Consider the following 24,168-nt stretch of genomic DNA (forward strand, 5'->3'; position numbering starts at 1 on the left):
GCCACTGGAGTCTGTACTCATGCTATGACATCCTACCCTTAGCTTACAGTGGTGAGTCCTTTCAACCCTTTGGCATATACCTATTGTTAGACCTGGCATCCTTGGTGTGGTTTTCCCTGACTGTTTGCCTCTGCCTCCTGTATTTCATCCTGTGTGCAGGACTTCGTTTTTGCTGGTTTAGGTGCTCTGGGACCTTTGCCAATGCTAATCAGTGTCAAAGTGCAGATGCTCCAGGTGTAAATTGTAATTATGATTGGTTGTCATTGATTGGCATATTTGATTTACTGGTGAGCCCCTAGTAAAGTGCACTGTGTTTGCCTAGGGCCTGTAAATCAAATGCTACTAGTAGGCCTGCAAAAAGAACAATTGATGGACAGAATGCAGAACAATGTCATACATTTACCCCAGTTGAAAAACAGAGCCTAGGTGAGGCGATTGAGTCTTAGTGCTAACAAGGCAAGAGGCCTAATCAAACAGAGGTAAAAAAATGCAAGAGAATATCAGCAATAATGTATCACAAATTTTTATGAATATTAGCAAAGTACCTATAATTTATCTTCGATGAACATATGGCACCCCATTGTAACTTCATGCATTTTTTAACAAAAGATAACAAGTCAAAAATATATTTTTATACATAATAAACTAGACAAATGTCAGACAGTATTTGTGTATGTGTTGTTGCAGAACCTCTGTTTGATTAGGCCTCTTGCCTTGTTAGCACTAAGACTCCATCGCCTCGCCTAGGCTCTGTTTTTCAATTGTTAATTTCCCTGTACCTGGCACTTATCGTGTTTACGGGGGCCCCGTATTTTTCCAGATTAATTATACATCCACCCCAGTACACAGATCTGGGCCTGAATCTATCGTTTTTTTGCTCCCCCTGCCATTCCAGTTCGAACCCAGCCAAATGCAAATTTGTCTTGATCCTGTGCCCAATGGGAACAGTCCAGCCCAAACTGCCAGGCCAGGTCCTCCCTGGACTAGAAACAAGCATCCTAAGACCGGTTTCGGGGTTTCATTCCTCATCAGCCAGGATAGCTTGACTCCAGTGGCATGGAAAGCACAGGACCCATGTCTGGGCATACCCATCCTACTCGGGGTGACAAATGCAAAAAGAACAATTGATGGACAGAATGCAGAACCATGTCATACATTCACTCCAGTACAGATATCTGGGCCTAAATGCTTGACTCCAGTGGCATGGAAAGCACGGAACCTGTAGCACTGGTTGTGCCACCCACACAAGTAGCCTTTCATATGTGTCTCACACCTGCCACTGCAGTGTCTGCATGCACAGTGTTTTAACTGCAATGCCGACCTGGAAAGTGCTCCCATTTACCAGGCACTAACCTTCCATTTTCTTACATGTAGGTCACCCCTAAGGTAGGCCCAAGGTACCCCCATGGTCAGGATACAGTGTGTATTAAAAATGGGCCATGTACTGGTGTGTTTCACATGTCCTGCTAGTGAAATACTGTGTATTTCGTTTTTCACAATTGCGAGGACTAGCTCTCCTATAGACTATCATTGGAGCTGCACTGTAACATTTTACATGTGTCACTTTCAATTGGGAACAGCTACAGATTTGGAGTTTAGGCTCTCTGAACTCAGAATTTAATAACACACCTTTTATAAAGGTGCTTTGTAAATTGCGTGTTTGAAAATGCCACTTTAAGAAAGTGGGCGTTTTCGTGTTTAACCATCATGTGTGACCCTGCCCGCTTTTGTATTCACCGTCTGGTTTTGGAGTGACAGGAGCTGGGGATGTACATTCACTCTAGACAGTCCCAAAGGGGGGGTTGAGGTGCGTCTGGTCTTTCCTGGGGACTCATAGCCAGCGGAATAGACCTTTCTGCATTTAGAGTGGTGGGAGGAGTTTTCACTAGTACCTGAATAGGCTATGTCTGCTCTGTACAATGCTGTCTCCACCTGTAGTGAAGCTGGGCCAGGGAGAACAGAACTGTTTTTACTGAGCTCAGAGACTTTTGAAACAAAGACTACAAAGAGAAAATGGGGTATAAATATTAGACCTAAAACCCCTGAACTTTAGATTTCTTCTGGAATAAAGAAGAACCTTTGCCAAGGAAGAAGAGCTGTGAGGTGGAGTACTTCCCCTTTGCTGTGTGTTGCTTTCCTGGGTTGGCCTGCAGTTGCTGCTTCTGCTAAGGAGAGGCCAAAGACTGGACTTTGCTGTGAAATCTATTTGCTACGAATCTCCAAGGGCTTGCATGTGCTTGCCTCCTGTTCTGAAGTCCCAGGGACAAAAAGATTTAACCTACAGCATTCTTGAACTCCACTGCTGAGAGATCGGACTTACCTGGGGGTGCCTATTCCAGTTCTGGTCCTCTGGAGGTTGTTCCTGCGACAGAAAGCGGTGAAGAACTAAAGAAACTGCAAAGTTAAGACTTCGCTCTTCTTGCGGTTGTGTTATTCAACAATACACTGCCATGTGTCCAAAGGAATCTGTCAGCAGCCTGAAAAACCTAAGGACGCGAGTCCCGTGTACTGATCTCCGAAGTATGAGATCACCGCACCGCACCAACTCCAACGCAGTCCCTGTTGGACAGCTAAAAGAATCGATGCATCGTTGGACCGCGGCTGAAGAAATTCGACGCACCGCCTGTGTTATCGCCGCCACATCGACCTCCAGTGTGTCTGGATTTTCACACATCGCACCTGTGCGCCAAATGTCCATCAACACTTGGGCTGCAGTAAGGAACTGACACATCAACTCCTCTCCAGTAAGAAACCAACACATCACCTCCCCTGCGTGGCAGTAAGGAACCGATGCATCACCTTCCCTGAAGAAAGGAATCAACGCATCACCTTCCCTGCATGTAAGGAACCAATGCATCACCTTCCCTGTGCCTGTTTTTCTTGTGATTTTGACGCATTCCAGGTGCTTTGCACTTAAAGTGACACATCCATAGTTTTCTATGGACAGAGCTGTTTTTACCTTTTTAAAAGTCATATTTTGAGTTATGTATGTTGTATCTTTGTTGTTCTTGTCTAATTTGGTTCAGATGAAGATACTTTATTTTTCTAAACTGGTGTGGTATTTATTTGTGGTGTTTTCACTGTGTTACTGTGGCAATACACAAATGCTTTACACATTGCCTCTGTAATTTAGCCTGACTGCTCTGTGCCAAGCTACCAGAATGTGAGGTCAGGCAAACTTAGGTGTGTACTTCACTCATCCTGACTAGAAGGAAGGGTCCCTGCTTGGACAGGGTGCATACTATTGCCAACTAGAGACCCCTATACAACTATAATAAGCTTTGCGATCAATGTTCACACATAATAATATACTGTGTCTAACCATAGGTGGTGGACAACTACTAAGTGAGGATTACAGTCCTACAGACTCTGCTGGGTCATTACAGAGTCTCTCCCTTCTCTTATCCTTCTTCCCCATTTCCTTCAGAGTCTCATATATAGTGCTTGTGCTACTGGGTACTTGTAGTCCGACTCACAGGGTGGCATGGGGTCAGCATCCATACCAAAGAGTTCCGAAAACTATCAACAGTACCTGAAGCACTTAGGGGCTCATTGGAACTTTCTCACATTTCCTGCTAAATTTTCCTGTACAAATGTGCCAGAGCTGGCAGCCTCTTGACTGGATTATAAAGCTCAAGATGGACTACTAATTGCAAATATAAATCCTACAGTGAAGGTCAGTCTCCAAATTTAGTATTTAAGCCATCAGAGGCCAATGAACTTCCAAAGTTAAACAAAGGCCTTAAATGCCCAATACATAGATTCCACGGATCAGCTAACTGTTGGATGTTTTGAAGATGATGAATTTGGGACTCTGCTAACTAAATCAAGAACTCCTATCAATCAGTCTATTTAAATAATCACCCACTAACTACATTTAGCCTTTGGGTGATGTGGAGAGCATATAAGTAGATCATCGGAAATCATCCCGACATCCCTGATTATTTTCATCACAATACTTTAACTTTTTATTCAATGAGTTAACAATGTTACAGAAAACACCGGAGCACACAACAATATTTAATCAGGTTCAGCATAATCACTAGCGTTATAGTATCAGTTTGCCTAAATGTTATCTTCACCATCCGCTGCCTCTTGGCTGGTGCTAATAATACAATACCCGCAGCAAATGCAAATGCTCGCAGAACCAATTAGGGAAGAATTAAACAGACTCCCTGACAACTGGATGTGGTGAATGCTTCAACTATTTTTTTACTGGCTTTCTGAGGTTTATTTGTTTTCTCCCACCAGAAGCTTTTCAAGCAGCTGTGACAATCAATCGGTGCTGCTCTTATGTGTGAAAACAAAGGTCTCTGGGTCTGGTGGCTCAGTGGACTAATGCACCCACTCTAGGGTGCTGGTTCGACCTGATGGCCACAAGTTCAAATCACGGCTAGTCCACTTTGCCTTTCATCCGTCTGTGATCGATGCACAAGTTACTACTTGGGTAACGATATATCTGTAAGAGACATTAGTTAGTGATAGATTCCGTACCTTAGAATAATCCCCAGGCGTCAGACTGGATCCGGAAAGTTTTGCTAGCAGTATCCCTGCGCGTCAGTAGGTGGCGTTGTGCGGCTCCGCGTCCGTCACTGGCATCGTAAGCGCCGAGATGGCGTCACGGAGACTACTTAGGCACCACCCATGCGCGCTGACGGCAGTTCTGTACACGACTTTCCGCGCCAGGAACGCAGAGTCATGCAAGAAACTGACCACTGGTGCCAAGAAACTAGGGCCCTGAAAGGGATGACCTTAGCCCTAGAAATCAGTTCGCAGAACGGGGAGGATGGGTGGGGCAGTAAGGAATCTATCACTAACTAATGTTTCTTACAGATATATCGTTACACAAGTAGTAACTTGTGCATCTGAAAGAGACACGTTAGTGATAGATTCCTTTCCTTAGAATAGATACCCCAGCAATACCAACCCCGGTGGTGGGTATGCGAAGAGATTACACCAGAAAGTCACGGAGAACAGAACGGCCAAAGAAGCCGTCTCTCCGGGCTTGACTGTCAAGGTAGTAATGCTTGGTAAACGTGTGCAGCGAGGCCCACGTAGCTGCCTGACAAATGTCCTGCAAGGAAACGCCGCATCCCAAGGCAGTAGTGGCTGCAGTTGCCCTGGTAGAATGGGCACGCAGCCCCACAGGAGGCTCCTTCTTAGCCAAGGAGTAACGTGCTTTGATGCACAGAACGACCCACCGCGAGATGGTTTGTTTGTTCACGGCCTGACCTTTTTTGGCACCCACGTAGCCAACAAAGAGCTGGTCATCCACCCGGAACTGTGTACGCTTCAGATAGTACGTTTCGGGTCCAGACGGTGGAGCCTCTCCTCCTCCCTTGAAGGATGCAGAGGCGGAAAGAAGGTGGACAAGGTGATGGTCTGCCCGATGTGGAAGGGCTTTACAGCCTTTGGCAAGAAAGAAGGACGGTCCTTAAAACCACCTTGTCTGGATGAACAGAAAGGAAAGGAGTTTTGGAAGAAAGAGCCTGAAGCTCACTCACTCTTCTGGCAGAAGTGATAGCTACCAGAAAAGCCGCCATGAGAGTGAGAAGACGTAAAGGACAGTTATGAAGGGGCTCAAAAGGAGCGCACATCAGAAAGGTCAAGACAAGATTTAAGTCCCACTGAGGCATTATGAATGGCACGGGAGGAAACGTGTGTGTAATGCCTTTCAGGAAACGGTTAATAACCGGGGGACTTAAAGAGAGAAGGCTGATCTGAAAGCCTGAGAAAGGCGGAGATGGCCGAAAGATAACCTTTGAGAGTGCCCAGAGCAGAGCCCTGCTGGGCCAAGGATAGCAGGAACAGAAGGGCCTCAGAAAGAGGGGCAGAAAGGAGATCCACAGACTTTGCTGTGCACCATGCCACAAACCTGTTCCACCGGCAGGCGTATACTGTCTTAGTGAAGGGACGCCTGGCTGCCAGAATGACATCACAGACTTCGGGAGGAAGATCGAAAGCTGTCAACTGTCGCCGCTCAATCTCCACGCATGGAGGTGGAGGCTGGACAGGTTCGGGTTGAGGACCGTCCCCTGGTGCTGCGACAGAAGATCCTCCCGAAGAGGCAGTCGGATCGGGGGGATCAATCGCTATGCTGAGTAGCTCGGGATACCAGTACCTTCGTGCCCAATCCGGAGCCACAAGGATGATTTGGGCCCGGTCGCGCCGAATCTTCTTCAGCACTCTGGGCAGAAGTGGTATAGGCGGAAAGGCGTACAATAGACCGCAACTCCACTCGTGACGAAAAGCGTCGCCTAGCGAGTACCGCCTTGGAAATTCCAACGCGCAGAACTGATGACATTGCGCGTTCTCTTCAGTGGTGAATAGATCTAACCAAGGCTCTCCCCACTGCTGAAAGAGACCTTGCACCACGTCCGAGTTCAGACGCCATTCGTGAATCAAGCACCTGACGTTCAGAGAACCTCCCAGGTGTTTAACCACCAAGGTGATGCCTTGATGTTCCAGCCATGTCCAGAGGCGCAGAGCCTCCTGACATAGGGTCCCCGCCCTGTTTGTTGCAATACCACATGGCGGTGGTGTTGTCCGTGAACACCTGCACCACACTTCCCCGGACAGAGGGAAGGAATGCCTTCAGTGCAAGACGGATCGCCAGAAGCTCCAAAAGGTTGATATGGAGCAGGGACTCCGCCGGAGACCAGAGTCCTCTGATCTCTGCCTCTCCCAAGTGGCCTCCCCAGCCCAGGAGGGACGCATCCGTCACCACTATGTGCTCCGGTTGGGGAAGGTAGAGGGATCTGCCATTGACCCAATTGCGATTCGTGAGCCACCACTGCAATTGTCGTGCAGCGCCCTCCGAGATCAGGACATGATCGGACAGGTTGCCCTGATGCTGGCCCACTGGAACTTCAGGTCCCACTGCAGAGCCCGCATATGCCATCTGGCATGTGTCATCAGCAGGATGCAGGAGGCCATCACGCCCAGAATCCGCAGGGTCATTCTGACTGAAACCCAGCACAGAGGCTGAAAGATCAGAATCATAGCCTGAATATCCTGGACTCGCTGCTCAGGAGGATAAACCTGAAACAGCGTCGAATCCAGAACCGCTCCGATGAAGGGGAGCTTGAGGTAAGGGAAGACTGACACCCCGACCTGCGCAGGTGAGCTGCGACCACCGCCATCACCTTCGTGAACACCCGAGGGGCACTGGTAAGGCCGAAGGGGAGCACAGCAACCTGAAAATTCTTCGGGCCTACCGTGAACCGCAGGTAACGCCGGCAGGACGGGGATGTGAAAATATGCGTCCTGCAAGTCCAACGCTAACATCCAGTCTCCAGGGTCGAGGGCAGCCAGGACCTGAGCAAGAGTCAGCATTTTAAATTTCTCCTTCCGGAGGAGGCGATTGACGTTCCGGAGGTCCAAGATGGGGCGCAGGCCCCCGCTTGTCCTTCTTGGGGACCAGAAAGTAGTGGGAATGACAACCACTCCCTACTTCCGGCCCAGGAACGCACTCAATGGCCCCCTTGGCCAAGAGGGGCGTGAATTCCTGCAGGAGAAGTACCAAGTGATCCCCCGACATGCGGTGGCACCGAGGTGGCATGGCTGGAGGGTAGGACTGAAAGGGAAGGGAGTAACCCCTGCGGATGATCTGCAACACCCACTTGTCCGATGTGATATCGCGCCAGTGGGGCAGGTGGTTGCGAATCCTGCCACCTATCGGCGTGGGGTGCTCCACAAAGCTCGGATTAGGAAGGTTTGGAGGTAAAAGCAGCGGGGGCGGAGGTGGACTGAACCCCACGCTAATTCCCAGACCCGCCCCTGCAGAAGCCACGTCCGCACTGAGGCTGGTTCTGCACAGGCTTGCTGAAGGAACGTGCCTGGGCACCTCTGCCGTGGCCACGAAAGAAACGAAAGCCAGGAGTGTCCGGGCTCTTTGCAGGAAGACCCAAGGACTTGGCCGTGGCCTGCGAGTCCTTAAAACGCTCCAGTGCACTGTCGGCCTTATCGCCAAACGGGCGAGTGCCATCAAAGGCCCAATAAGCAGGCGGTATTCACTGACAGCAGCCCCAAGCTGGCCGAAGAGAACAACTGCTTACCGAACTGTTCCAGCTTCTTAGAGTCCTTATCAGGCGGAGCCGTGGGAAAGGCACTCTGCGACGTCGAGGCTTGGATAACCAGGCTCTCAGGTGTAGGTTGGAACAAACGGCGTCGGAAATGGCGCCAGGAACGGCGCTAGCCGGGGCTGAGCCGGCGCCTTGTCCCAATGCGGATCCCAGGCCAGAAAAAATGGTCCTGGAATCGGGGTAAGGGCGGGACGAAGGGCACCCAGTGCAGCGTCGGGGGCAGAGTCGAGGGTGGTACTGGGGTCGGAGCTGGCAGCGCTAGACCTAGTGGCGCCGGACCTAGTGGTGCCATGGGCGGAGTCAACGGTGCAGGATCCTGTGGCGCCGAAGCTGGATCCACCGGCGGTGCCGGCGGCCCAACAGTATCCTGACACGGGACCGCGGGGCCCGAAGGCGCGCCGGCAGGAGCCCGAGGCCTAAAGAGGCGGTCCATGGTAGCAAGAAATTCTTGCACCTGTTCGGAAGTCGCCGATGGACCCGGGTAAGGCGGGTAGGCCGTGGGACTCCCAAGCTCCAAAGTAGCCGAGGGGGCAGAACCACTGTCCCCCTCGTCTGCATCCGAGGAACGACGGGTGGACATCAGAGAGCAAATTCGCTTCTTCGACTTCTTTTTGTGCAGTCTCTTACCCGAATCCGAGGGCGAAGACTTGGAGCCCGAGGAGCGACGACTGCGGCCCTGCGAGCGTTCAGTGGAACAGTCCCTGGCCCTGGAACGGCGCTGGGACGAGTGCCAGACCTCCAGCAGCTTCTGGTGCCGCTCCCTCAAGGCCTTCGGGGCCATGGCCCGACAGTACCGGCAGGACCAGGAGTCGTGGTCGGCCTCCAGACAGTAGAGGCAAACATCGTGGGGTCCACCACTGACATATTGCGACGGCAGGCCCCACAAGACTTAAATCCAGGCATCCCTACGTGCACCAAGGAGAAAAAGAGACAAAAGTCTCAAAAAGGGTAGTCAAAAAGTGACGAGGGTGCGTGCTCTAGCCAGATCTGCGCTTGCTGGCGCGGAAAAAGAAAGAACTGATCTCAGCGCGCATGTGTGGCACCCAAGTAGTCTCCGTGACGTCATCTCGGCGCTTACGATGCCAGTGACGGACGCGGAGATGCACGACGCCACCTACTGACGCGCAGAGGTACTGCTAGCAAAACTTTCCGGATCCAGTCTGACGCCTGGGGATTATTCTAAGGTAAGGAATCTATCACTAACGTGCCTCTTTCAGATAAAATGAGTACAATTGAGTTGCTTAGCAATAAACATCTGTTATTCAGTGACAAGATAGCCTTGGTTGAACATGCGCTTTACTAATACACTAGTTATGTTACTCCTTGTGAGCCAGGCTAGAAGCTGTTCGGGTGACATTTGCAAGTTTACTTGAATGATATATGAGACTTGCACAGTGGAAGAAGATCGGTAAACTTTGACTGAGTGCCCACAGTAATCAAATGTGCCGGACTGCTCAGGCTAGAAAAGAAATGTATGCTAACCGCTCGGCACGGTGGACGCCACTGCTGATCCCGCTGCAGGCACTTTCTGTGCTGAGGAGCGGCTTCTTGGTTTGCAAATACAGGCAGCTCTCAGCGGCGCCTACAGAGGAGACAGAGGTGAAGGAGGTCGGTTTGGCCCTACAACGCACTGCTAAAGGACGCGGCCGTAATGAAGTGTCTACCGCGGCCGGGAAAGCAACCGGATGTCTGGATGGTGATGGTGGGGGAAGCCGCTGCAATACTGTGTCAACAGGTGAGCAAACGGCATGTAACTCTCTGACTGATGATGCTTTTACGCCTGGGCTTGGTGCTGGTGTAAGGTTTCAGCTTGGAAAACCTATTTTAAAGTTGCTGCGTTCTGGGAGAGCAGCTGAGCTACTCCTGTCCTGTGGATCTGAGAACTCCATCCCGTGGGTTGAGATCACCGAAGTGGTGAATGCTGCAGTTCAGGAGGCCTAGGGAGACGAGGTCGGAACTGCTAGTACATCGGCTACATATCCAACATCCCCTGCCCCTATCTGTCAAGAAGTTAGCAGGGTAATGGAACTGGCTACAGGGGAGAACACAGATCTAGGAGACAGTGCAACTGATAATACAATGATTAATCTAACGCCCAATGCAGGGCTCTGTGGATAATTTCAGAGAACCCTGTTGAGAGCGGCACACAGTTATTGAACAGTGACATAAACGTGGGCTCGGAAAATGGGAACCGCCTTAGTAATAATACAAGGGACACTATGGAGCACTCAATTGTTAGCCCGCTGGACACTGTGATCATTGAAGCAACCAGAGCAGTCTTGGCTGTAGATTTGGTGCGACTTAGTCCTACTCAAGGCTCGGAAAGCACTCAGCCTAACTAACACGTGGAGCATTTGATCAGCAGTACTAATGAGCCAGGGGACCCCGGCAGCCCAAAAACTAATACTCTCGGGAAAAATGTCAAAGCGAGGGGCCCAAAAGTCGTTAGGGCTGGCAAAGGAGGCAAGGGCGGTGGTGGGGGAGCGAAGCAACAAGTTACTGACGCACTGGGACGACTAAAGGCGGCATCAGCAAATACAGCAAAAGTTGGCTCTGGGGTCAGTCTGCTGCACAAATGGGTGGCCACAAAGGGTGAGGTCAAGGCCATTATCTCTAGGCCATCCAATAACCACCTCTGTAGCGGCAGTGGGAGAAGGAACAGGAGCAAACGTCGAGCAGTTTATATCAGCAATTGCTCCTGGTGCTGTAACTGCTGCTCATGATGGTTCTGCTGGTCAGAATAGGCTGCCAGAGGGATCTAACAGCAGGGATCAAAATACAATACAAGCAGTGGAAATGGAAATTGTGCCTGCTACCTCTTCAGTACATCCAATGCTGTCAGCTTTAGCCTCTAATTCTGTGTCGTCACCAACGGCTATGCTGGAATCAGGAGTAGCCATTAACAACCAGGAATTGACAGGCGGCGAGGTGCCCTCACTCTCCTCGATTTTGCAATTGTTGGTCATTCAAAGAGCAGAGGCTCACGAGTATTACCAAAAGGCAAAAAATGACAGTAGAGATATTAAACAAGCTCTGCTGGATGTAACAACCAAGGTTACCCAGCTCTCCTCGGAGGTCACTGACCTGCAGCAGCGTTTTGTGGCGGTGGAAGAGGCCAATACATATACTGCTAATCTTGCAAAAACACAGAATTCGCAAATGCTATTTATGCAATCCAAGACTGAAGATCTTGAGAATTGGCAACGGCGCCAGAATTTAAGGCTCTTTGGTATTCCAGAAGGAAGGGAAGACAATGATCCTCGGGCCTTCATCATCAGTCTTTCACAGAAAGCATTTTCTGACCTGGCAGACTGGGATATGGATACGCAAGTTCAGCGAGCACGTAGACTGCCTTTGTGTATTACGCAGGGTACTCAAGCCAGATCTAATTTTGCTCGGCCAATCCTGGTGTTCCTGGGCAATTTCCTGCTACGTCAAGCAATATATCTAAAGGCCCGCCCATCGGCTCCAGTTAAAGTGGATACAATGTCTGTCTTTGTGCGCTCTGACCTGTGTAATGCAACTATGGACAAGCGTTGGAGGCTTCCTCAATTAATGGATCCTTTGACGACTGTGTGTTCGCAAGTGTTTCTGCAAGAACCGGCTCGCCTAAAGATTACTAAAGATGGTCGTCAACATTTTTTATTTCATGAGCAGGACGCTAAACAAGCCCTATCAAAATGGCAGGCTGTTGTTAAGGAATGACTCTATGCTCAAAAGCAGTAACTACTAGGACAATGGAGGAACAAAACAGCAAAGACTTAAATTTAAATATATATATATTTTTTTGTTTCTGCCTCTGGATCTGCAATTCCAAAAGCTAGCTTCTTTTTTCGTCTATTTTTGTCTTGTTAAATCACTCTGGAATAACTACTTGGGAGGTTTGGGTTGGGTGCGGGGGGGCCCAGGGGCCTTGGGGGGGGGGGGGGGGTGTAGAGGGGGTGTCTTCTCTATGCTGTCATTATGCGACAGCAAAGAAGGGGGCGTCCTTTTCGTAGGTACTGGGGGTGTGGTAGGAAGGGAGGGGGGGGTTCAATAATGGCTGATTGGCCTACGAGTAGGAAGGGGGGTTAGGGAGGGGGGTGTAAAGAGCCACAGTATAGTTAATTTTACATTGGTCAAGCACTGGGAAAAGGGGTACGTAATGAGGGAGGTGATGACTGGATCGAGTTTACAAATGCTATAAAGTGTCTGACCTTAAGTATATGTGTTGGAATGTGGCGGGGCTTAATCAAGCTGGGAAGCGTTGGTTAGTAATGGAGGAGCTCAGTTTATTTAAACCCCATATATTAGGGCTTGCTGAAACACATCTTGCCTACAAGGATAGAGCTCAGTTAGAACAGTTGGGATATGATATAATTGTATGCACTACACAATCAATCTCAATTCGAGGGGTGGCATTATTAAAGTACAAGAGCTGTAGAGCTGCTGTTCTTCGTATATTGGCCGACTCAAAAGGGAGATGAGCAATTGCCCAACTGATGATTTATGGGCGCAAGGTTACGGTATGCATGGTATACGGCCCCAATACTGATTGTCCGGAGGTTATATTTCATTTAAGTTCTGAGCTGGTGGAGTGGACCAGTGAACTGATAGTTATGGGGGATTTTAACTGTATCTTACATAGGAAGATTGATACTACTAATGTTACAGCTCGTGGTAGAGTGTGTAAGACTAGGGTTGCTATCCTAGAACTTCTTCACATACATCAGTTGGAGGACTCTTGAAGGAGATTATTTCCAAATGCACCGGGTTACACATTTTTTTCATCACCACAAAAACATTATTCAAGGATTGATATGATTTTTGTTAGTAATGCTATGTTGGAACACATCTGTGGTGGTATGTCCTAAAATCACATCAGATCATAACCCGGTGATGCTAACAGTGCAGCTTCAGTCAGGGGCAAAAGATTCTGTTAGGGAATTCTCCTTTCCTAGACATCTACTCAACAACTCTGAATATGTGGAATATATGCGGGCAACACTAGGGGAGTATATCGAAAATAATTGGGGTACGCCGCCAATAACAATAGTATGGGACTGTTTGAAGGCCTATGTAAGAGGGATCACGCTGCAATATATTATTAAACAGAATTGGCAGGGATCCTGCCTGCTGGAGCAGGAACACAGGCTTTATTTAGACCTGGAGCAACAACATGCTAGGGCCATTGCTGCAAAGGATATAGATGGGCAATAGATTTATCAGCAGGTTGCTAAGCTCAGGAGAAGGCTAAGGGAAAAAGCAGCAAATAATTACCATAAGTACAGATCCAAACAGTATGGATATGGGGATAGGGTGGGCCGTTTGTTTGCTAACCAGATTGCTGATCAAAGGGCCAAATCACATATTAAAGCAATTAAAGTGGTAGACGGTCTGGTGTATACTAGATCTACAGATATAGTAAGGCAATTTAGGCTATTTTATGCTGACTTATATGGCGACTCAGTATGCTTTAACCAACAAACTGCCCTGGATTACATTGAGGAGAGTGCAATGCCTGCTTTAGATCCACTGCTCTCCGAGTCTCTGCAAAAAGATGTTGATTTAGGGGAAATCGAGGAAGCGATTAATGCTTTGCCAGCTGGCAAGGCAGTTGGAGAGGACAGCATTCCACTCGAATTCTATAAAACGTTTAAAGATATATTTAATCCCGTCTTTCTTGCACTGTGTACTGAGATTATTCGTGGGGAAGATTTTCCCTCTTCTTGGAATACTACTAATATTATTGTCTTCCCTAAAAACGGGAAACCAATAGACTATATGGGCTCTTATCAGCCCATATCGCGGATTAATGCTGATGCAAAACTCTTTTCCAAAACTATTACATCTCGTTTGGCCCCAGTTATTCATCTTTTAGTCTCGGAACAGCAGCATGGCTTTGTGCCCGGTAGAGATAGAGACACGGCTGCGCATATTAATACAGCGATTGCTGCCTTTGATGTTTCTGGCCAATTAAGTCAGCAGTTCGGGATGCTGATGTTAGACGCCGAGAAGGGCTTTGACCGAGTGACTTGGGGAGCTTTATGGGCAACAATGTCATCAATAGGTCTCGGTCAAAGGTTTATCTCGGCGGTACGAAAACTGTATAGGAACCCAATAGCTGCAGTTAAGCTTAATGGACATTCTTCATCTCACTCTGCTGTTCAAAGGGATACGCGGCAGGGCTGTCTGCTATCCCCTTTAATGTTTGCTCTTTATATTGAGCCTTTTATTAAACACCTGTTGCTCAATGCTGATATTTCTCCAGTTCTTTTTAATGGGCTGGAACAAAAATTAACCGCGCATGCGGACGACATCGCTATTTTTTCTACCAGTCCAATAACGGCCTTAGCCGAAATTACACAAGAGGCGCAACGATATGGCTCTTTTTCCGGGTATGAACTTAACTTGAATAAGAGGCAGGCGATTTTGAATTTTCAACTTAAAACGCCCCCGGCAGCACTAGGGGTTACTAAAACGGCAATATATTTGGAAGTCTGTCTCAGTAGCCAGGTTGACGATGTGATCACATTAAACTACGAACCGCTGATGAAGAAGGTGGTGGCAAAAATGTGATGTTGGCACCGGCTTCCCCTTACTATTTATGGGAGGTTTAACGTCGTTAATATTCTCCCGAAGTTTTTGTATTTTTTTCGCGCGATCCCCCTAAGGGTGCCGCTGATGTTTTTTAAGCGTTTAGACGGGGCTACCGGCGCGCAAGGAGAGCCATCCGGTATATAAAACTATCTTACAAACAAGGCGACTTTAAACTCCCAGATTTTAAGCTGTATTTTTGAGCTGCATTTGCCAGTCGAATACAGAGCTTACCCAAGGGTCCCGATACTAGTACTATTTGGTTCTCATTCCAATTGGCCTGTGGGCTAAATACCGGGTTTTTATTGTACAAAACATCTGACCCTAATTACTATAAGCAGGTTTGATTCAAGGTAGTTAGGGATATTACCAGGATATGGTACGACATTTGTAAGGATTATACACTACCAGATCTGCATGTATATACCGTAATATGGGGAAATCCCATGTTACCTAGCATATTTCACGAAAATGTTGGGAAAGAGTGGAGGCGTAAGGGTATAGTAAAGCTCACCCATTTGTATGATGGACAGGGATTCCGATCCTTTTTATCTTTGAAAAAAGAATTTGGGTTGTTACAGACCCACTTTTTCAAGTATTTGCAAGTGAGTGATTTTTTCATCCCCGGCAGGGGTCAATTAGAGCTATCTAATCCTTCTGAAGTACTATCTGTATTTTATCATACTACAGGCCGAGTAACTATTGGCAAAACGTATAGCTGTTAGTGATGACAGCATACAGATAGCAACTAAGCTAAGTCGGATTTTCAATTTTAATACAACTAAAGAGGAGGTTCAGGAATCTCTGGAAATTATAGATTCTGCAGTGACTTCAGTTAATTTGAAACTTCAGCAATATAGAATTATATTTATGCTTTACTATACTCCAGAGCGAATATCTAAATGGGCTACCACTCAACCAAATGCTAAGTCACACTGTCCGAAGTGTCAAGAATATGCTGCAGATCTGTGTCATATGTTCATTACCTGTCCAATGTTGAATACATTTTGGACAGATATAACCCTTATGCTTGCAACACTGGTTGGCCATGATAATCGGATTTCAGAGAAGGAGATAGTGTTAGGGTTACTTGCAGAGTTGGATTGTCTCACGAAACCACTTGCTGCAATTGTTTTGGCATGTGCCCGCCTATTTATTTCCTGATCTTGGATTCAAAGATCGTGTCCAAATATTAATGAATTCTGGGTCTTACTAAGGGAAATTTATGAAATGGAATTAGCATTAGCCAAAGCTAGAGGACCACGTTCTTGGTTAAAATTTAAAATGGTGTGGTCCAGTCTTCAATTGGATTAAGAATTTATGGTATAATTGCACTTTATTTATATAATTGTCTTCCTTTACTTTATCTGTGTGGTAATTGAAATGGATAAGTTTATACCTTTGTTCTGCAATATGTGTTCCCATGTGCTTTGTTTATGATTATTAATATTTTTTTCTTTATCTTTCAAGTAATGTATTTATACATGTGGCTATAAAATAAAATAAAAAATACATATAAGGAAGAAGATTTCTCAACAGATGAACAAACCAAATCAATGACCATTTGCAAACTTGAGTTGACACTCAAAACGTGCATAAGAAACTGTTTGATTAATTTACAGTACGCATTGTAAGCACCACAAAAAACGCCTATGAAAAAGTATGCTAAAAGCTTTGGAATAAAAGAACGCACTTTTGTAGCTGGAATTATCAAGATATTGACAGCAAGTATTTCTGGATCATTAAGTAATTCAAATCAAATTTTCAATATTTAGAGGCTAGTAGAGGTGAGGTTTGTTATGTAAGATGTCAAATAATTACACAGATTCTTTGCACTGCAAATATACTCGGAATCCAGGCATACGCTTGAGTTAAGTGATAAGCTTGACTGCCCAACGTGCGTATGTATTTAGGCCCACAAAAGGCATGCACAGTGGAATTTTGATTTTACTAAACTGATACCGCTAACACTGTGGAAACCAGTGCCCAACCCAACAAGAGGGGACAGCAGAAGAAGTAACAATGGGGTACACAAAAACTGTACTTCTCCATCAGATGATTTTGAAGAACATACTAATTGAAAACATTTCATAACACTTACCATCGATATTAAGCATCATTTTCCACATAGCAGGTCGAACAGATTGGTGGAATCCAAACCAGACCTCTCTACCCCCCCCCAAAGGGTGGTCATAACCCTCCGGAGCAGAGAAAAACGAACGTCCCACAGGGGTATATCTAGAATGAAAAAAAGGACCAGTGACTTACTTAAAGCATGAGGTCTTGCTAAAATTACTTCTATGTACAGATTGCAGACATGGTCAGGATCCTCAACATCACCAAATGGAGGACTCAGAAGTCACAGTTAATACATTTGTAGCAAAATATAGATGGGTGATACACAACTAGATTATTTTACAACTTAACTTTATAATCTTCACCTGCCAATATGGCCACCTCTACCTTTAGATTGAGCGTAAGGGATACTAGTAACTAAGTCTATGCCCAAAATTGCATGCAGGTAATGTGTGGGTGAAGCAATAGAGAAACCTACACTACAAGCTAGTTACTGGCCCATCTCTGACATGTTTTTGTCTCCACAGAATGATAACGTCTTGGAAATAGTTTAGGCTAAGGAGCTGGAGATGATCCTAGTCAGATATGACTAGGAGAAATGCTGGAACACTACTTCACCACTGCAGGTAGCCACCTCTTAATAAGTAAGTGAGCACAATTGGCAACAGAAAAATCTATCCGAGACCAACCCTGGTTCATGGTTACGTTAAACACCACTTCAGAAATGTAGTAATACCATGTTTTTAATTAAAGTTCCTGTTCAATGGAGATTACCCAATGGTTTGAGACAACTCCAAAGCAGATGCTGCATAGTTGTTTGCTCCACAACTGCAGTAAATAGTTAAAATCAGAATTTAAATGATGTACTCCACTGTAGAAGAAGGGATGTCAGGATTCAGAAACAGAAGCTAAACATTGTTGCTTGTTGTGGATACAGACTGGCCTATTTTAGCTAGCTAGCACCCCGAAGTGTGCATGTGCAAAAAAGTCTGTAGGTGAATGTCAATTGAGTATACACATGTACAATTAAATCACATCACACCACAAAACTTTCAAAGCAACAGTAAGGACCCTTCTACCTACTCACAAATTGTGAAAATACCAGGCTTTATGAAAAATGTTCTGGGATAAATAGCGTGCCAAACTTATCATGGGCAGTTACAACCATCCAGTGGCTACAGGAAAGTACACACACAAATATGTTGCCAACTTGATCATACCAAAGCAAGGTTTTGCTCAAAGCAATTAAATCATGGGTACACTTTGCTTTTAGCTTGATTCACAGAGAAATGGAGTTTATCCAATCAGAAGGAAAGAAGACACCTCCAGGTTCCAAAGATTTCTGTTAATACCACACACTTACTGTCTGTACATATACACTATTCAAGGAGATGACCCTATAGTGCAAAGGCAGGCAGCCCAGTATGCGGAGAAACCTAGAGCAATGTTGGTTTATATTTTTAATTTGTAGCTGCGGCAGACCAATTTTGAGAAAGCGCGCCTGGATCTAAAACGTACCGTGGACGATTGCTGTTTCTTTGCATGGCCTGACTTCTGTCATGCAACTGTGGAACGTAGATGGCGCCTTCGAGGACAAGGGTGCGGAAGCTTTTCTGATTAACCCAGCAAAAATAATTATTTGGAACTAAAAGACACAGGTGTACACATCCGAGATGAAAGCTAAAGAATTCTTGGAGAGCAAGAACCCATAATTGCATGTTACTACCCAGATTCACAGGCATAGATAGCTATGGCTTGAGGTGGGCTGAGGTAACATGGCGCAAGGGGGAATCAGACTGTTGAATCAATTAATTGAATTGATGTATTGCTGACATTAATTAGGGAATATCTATTGAATATACCTGACCCCAAAACCAATTTGGGTGTTCTTAGTAAGTCAGAGGTACCTCCAAGTCACAATATGCTCGAGAATACTGCGGTAATGTTGCAGCTGTGTGTGAATGAAAATTCCCAATAGCAGCATCTACAATATCAAACTTCACCCTTGAGTTAAAAGTTTTAAAGGCATTTGCAGCAAGTGTATTTATACCAAATGTTACTGAACCCCCGGAATCAAAAACAACCTCAGTCTTTGATATGTTATGTTACTGATGCTCCTTAATTTATTTGTATTCCAACAGGAGGCGCCATTCTTAGAGAATATATTCAATAAACATGAGATCCAAAATATAGAAACCACAGAACGGGTAAAGAGTCAAGCTTGACAAACCTACAGTAAACAGGGATTTTCTATTTAACCTGAATGAGGTAATGAATATAACAGTGGACGTAACCCTATATTTGTAATGATTGTTTTTTTGTTTTTGTTATCAAAACTACTTAAAGATTTAGATAATCCTTACACGGCACTGGGCACCAAAATAATACATTTCTCCTGCACCTCCTGAGCCACTTCGATAGGATTTCTAACCCCCGGTGGAAGGACTCTGTCAGTGCACCAACGTGAACTAGAAATTCAATCGAGTTACAACTAATATATAATGTGGTGAGAAATAACGTGCAGGAAATGTTTCTTGTAATGATCAATAGCACACGATTAATTCAGGGACACAGTGGAACACCAAACACTCTTCCATTATTGAATAACATAAAAAGGCACAAGAGGTCATTTAAAATGTTTATTTTAAAATCCTAGCCTAGTGCATAACATATGGATAGTAACCACAAATAATGGGGAAAGGAGCGAAAACAGCAAGAATATTTCTAATGTGGTTCGCAAATTTCTAATATACTAACACTCTGAAGCTATTCCTAAGCGCTATGCTAAAATTTAGCAGAAGTAAATAGTAAGCCTGTAATTCGCGTTTCTCAAGATGGATCAAACAGCACACCTGTTTTCGCTAGAAATATAGCAACTTAGCTATTTTCAATCACGGTGTGGTCAGGAAAATGACAAACAGTGCTGCGCTGAAGGCTAGTTCTCCATACTGCTCTTTGCTTGGCCTCCAAATGGGAGTTGGCCTGCGTTGCAAACTGGTGGGACCTCTGGCTTTACAGTCCTAGCGCAAAGTCCCACTAACTTAGGGTCAGAAACCTGTGTTCTTATAGTACGTGTTCGCCAAACCTATCTTTACATTCATAAAACAAAACTGCATTTGTAGACACTAAAATATCAAAAAGACTAAATTAACATGGAAATAAATATATAATCTCAATTCACATAATCACTATATGCATCTATAACTAAAAACAATAAAAACATGTCAAGTTATACAGTCCGCATACATGATTCTGTGGCATGGTCCACGAATGAAAACGATAAAATATGTTAGCCTAGAAAATAAGCAGACATGATGCCAACATTTCCTTGCCTGTCTAAAAGCTTCACATTTTCTTAAAAGAGATAGAGGACTGACAAAGCAAGCACAGAATAAAAATAGCATACACCTAAATGTGAACTATCATATTTTTCATCACAGCAGGCTAATAGATGCGAGGGCCTTAGGCTGTAGGAGCCCCCTGGAAGTGCGCAGGAGAAGCTCTTTGACACAGAACATAATCTGCCTCCATCTCTGCTTGGGTTTCCTCAATTGCTTCATCCCCAGAGTTGATCTGTGCCTGGCGGGCCTCCACCCAGCCCTGAAGGCCTTCTTGTAGTACACCTTCTTGGCAATTAGGCTCAACTTACTTGGCAGCACAAGGCCGTCATATCCACCACAGTAAGACTAGCCAGGGTAGCCAGGCCTACCTCCATGTTTCCCTTAGAATTAAGGAGAAAACATTTAAATTAAACATAATCAGGAAAACTTAAAAAGTGATTCAATCAAGACCTTTGGCCAATTAAAAATCCATTTCTGCTGTAAGTTAGATTTGGGGACTTTTAGTTTCAACGCTTAAAGCTGAGTGGTACTGCTAAACGCAAGTTCAGGATCCCATCACTGAACACAAATATAAGAAAGAAAATTATTAATTGGAGTGGATGGAAGTCCACCAGAAGTAATGAAGTCACTAACCTTTTAGGTTCTGTCAAAGGGTTCAATAATGTTAATCTTAGCTCAACCCCTGGTAGATGTGGCAAAGGGTAGACATGCTTAACTTAAGGAAAACGTGTAAAGCATTTAGAAGTTACAAAACAGCTAAAAAGTCAAAAACATAACACAATAAAATTCCACTTTATTGTATGAAAATAGGAAAATTAATTAATAAGCAAAACACCAACAAAATGAAAAAAATCAAATTTGGGGAACCGAAAATAGGAATTTTTAATGTTTTACGTGAAATCGTGCCAAGAATGATAGCCCATGGTTGCAGTTGACTGGGACCTAGGCACGATTTCAGGCTGACCACGATGGAGTGTGGATCGGATACACCAAATAGGTTCATCCTGGAGTCTCTGAAATGGATGTTTAAATCCTCCAGTGGGGCAAGGCTGCAGGCTGAATCTGGCAAGAGTTCCAAGAGGCAGGATAGCTGTTGTATGGGGGTCCTGCTAAAGCAGTTGGTTTGGGTGTGAAAAACTCAGATAAGAAAAATTCTAATGCCTTTTGCACCTTCGCCTGGTCAAAATCCCAATGTTGAGACTTAGTATCTTGTTCAGAGCTCAGAATCCTCCAGTATGATATGGCTGCAGGCTGTATGCAATGATGAGTTCCAAGAGGCTCGCTGAAATGGATGTGCTGCTGCGGAGAACCTCCAAGCAGGGGAAAATAAGTGTTTTAGTCCAATGAAGTTGCGTCTTGGACGGAGTAGCTAGATTGGTTGGTCCTGGTCCTCCAGAATCTCAACTTTTCAGAGGTGTTGGGAGAAGTTTTGTTAAACACAGCCAACCCCTTGTAGGGTCCCGCACAGGTCCTGTTGCCAGTGGTCAGTTACACCCTTCAGAGAAATGGACTCTTGCACCTGGTTTTGTCCCTGAAGGCACACAGTAGGTCAGCCAACTGACCCTTGGAGTCCCCTTCTTTGTCCTGGACACAAGCAGGAACATTTCCAGGACCTTAGATCGCATCACAGGTCTCAAATGGAAGGTGCAGTCCTCCTTCTGTTGCTCCACACGTCCAGAAAGTGTTCTGAGGTGGGAGCCACATATATGCTTAGCACCAGCTAGGGTGTGGGGGATGACTCCAGGCTCTTCCCTGACCAATGGGTTAACGTTCCAAGGAGCAACCCTACCCACTTTTGCAGCAGTTTCTGTTTGTCCAATAGGACAAAATCCACCGTGCACCTTAATCCCTTCCCTTGCGCAGAGTCTGTGTGCTCACCTAGAGGAGGGTGCCAGGGTAAGAGAACTCTTCTCCTTTGTGGTCACTCGAAAAGGGTTCTGGAAGTAGCTCTCTTCTCACTGGCTATTTATTAAACACCAGACTTCATCACTGAATTGCACTTTTATGAAATGTTAAAAATAGTGGTTGCACATTTGTTCTAGATGGTGCCAAACCAGGTTTAGCAGAAATACTATTTTAATCTGTACTATAGTATTCATTATAGGACATCCATGGCCTTTCACAGTGAAAATACCTTTTGGAGCCTTGTCACAGGGACATTGTAAAATTTAATGTCCCCATGTCCCACTTGAAAATACCATGCACCCCACATTGTGGGCTACAAAGGGGCGACTTATTAATATATAAAAAGAAGGTTTTTTTCTCTCAAAAAGGATTATTTGCATTGGTCAGACTGCAGGTTTACACTACAGCCTTCAGACCACAACGGTAGACCTGAAGCTATGTTTTCCTTGTCACTTTAGGTGATGGCACAGTAATTGCTGCAGTCCACAGGTAACATTTAACATTCCACACCATATGTATATTTTCTACACTACATACTTTGGCCTTATAGGAGAGTTAAATATGCGAATCAGGGATTAGGTAATTTCTACCCATTTAGGGGAGCATATACGCTGGGCACTGGACAACAGTGCCCCAGTGTTCAGAGTATAAACAAGCATTGGCAAAGGCAATACATTGCACCTATGCAAGAGTTATTGGCTTTGACAATGAGTTTTAGCCATGTTGGACACCAGTGTGGCTGCTTTCAGCGTGGCTAAAAGTTTGGGGCATGGAGTTGCATAGAGCGTCGTGGATTAGAGTGTCGTGGAGTGTCGCAGAGTGGAGTGTCTTATAGTGAAATATAATATATTGGAGCATCATATAGTGGAGTCTCATACAGTGGATTGGAGCGGACTAGAGTGGAGTGGATTAAAGAGGACTGAAGTGGGGTTGAGTGGATTTGAGTAGGTTAGAGTAGAGTGAAGTGAAGTAGATTAGAGTGGAGTGGATCAGAGTGGGTTAGAGTGGACTATAGTGGAATAGATTAGAGTGGATCAGATGGGAGTGGATTAGAGTAGATTATGGTGGATTAGAGTGGATTGGGGTGGATTAGAGTAGAGTGGGGTCAAGTGTAATGGATTTACATGGATTGGAGTGAAGTAGATTGGAGTGAATTAGAGTGGAGTGGTTTAGAGTGTAATTGATTGAAGTGGGTTAGTGTGGACTCAAGTGGGTTCGTATGGATTTTAGTGGAGTAGATTAGCATGTAATTGATTGGAGTGGGTTAGTGTGGGTTACAGTGGATTAGAGTGGAGTGGCATGGAGAGAAGGAAAACACACACACAAGGAGTCCTCATTGCACAACTGTAATCACGCAGTAAGCTCCCAGTACTCTGCCCCAAAAAGCACACTCTAAAAAACATGAATGTGACTTGAGGAATGTAACTTGAGTTCAATATCTTTGGGTCGAGTTTGGACTACAAAAAAATTGTTTAAAAAACTGTGTGTAGCAGAGGTAGTACTGCATTTTAAGATGCTTTGAAAGTGTGGAGAAGTGTGGCTCAATGGTTAGAGCGGCAGACCCCGACGCCTCGGTGCCTACTCTAATCATGGGTCCCACTCTGCAACTCTGGGCAATAGCTTGCTTAATCTCCACAACGGCCCCAACAGCGCTGGGGATGCCTGGCTTCACCTTGGGGGTGTCCAGGAGTGGACATTTCACAGGGAAAGCCAGGAAGGGTTCCACAGCGGTATGAGTACAAGCGCCAGGATGCCCCGTTGCTGGGGCAGCAGTGCGCTATACAAGTACAAAAATTCATTCATTCATTGATGGGGAAAATACTGTTGGGGTAATACCCAAAGCGTAAATGGACGAGTTGCCCCTGTGTAGCTGCTGTGGGGCATGCAATTTGGGATACTGCATAGCTCTACGTCCTGGGAGAGCTGAAGTTCACTATTTCAGGTTCAAATAGAAGGTTCCACAAAAGGGAAATTAATCAAATCTAAAGATTGCAGTGTTGCTGAAAAGGCAGTAGTTTGCAGGCTCAGTTCAGATTAGCTCATGATCTTTATTCGATTTTATAAATAAAATCATAAAAGCCAGGTCATAAAAATTACATATGGTTTACAAGCTAAATAATTGAGGGTTGGGAAATATGAAGCTGGTGTGCCATAGGTAAACAATATTTATGCTGGCATGGCAGCTT

General features: G+C 45.5%; 1 protein-coding gene across 1 annotated transcript in view; it reads right to left on the reverse strand.

The window, feature by feature from the left end:
* LOC146857451 (protein argonaute-3) overlaps window positions 1-24,168 on the reverse strand; it is a 1,089,759-nt gene that overhangs the window by 646,503 nt on the left and 419,088 nt on the right. Inside the window, exon 5 of the mRNA XM_085647972.1 lies at window positions 16,762-16,898. Within this exon, the coding sequence (XP_085504098.1) occupies window positions 16,762-16,898 (137 nt within the window). The remainder of the gene's footprint in view (window positions 1-16,761; window positions 16,899-24,168) is intronic.

This window comes from Triturus cristatus, chromosome 3_2, assembly GCF_964204655.1.
Source record: "Triturus cristatus chromosome 3_2, aTriCri1.1, whole genome shotgun sequence".
Taxonomy (NCBI): Eukaryota; Metazoa; Chordata; class Amphibia; order Caudata; family Salamandridae; genus Triturus; species Triturus cristatus.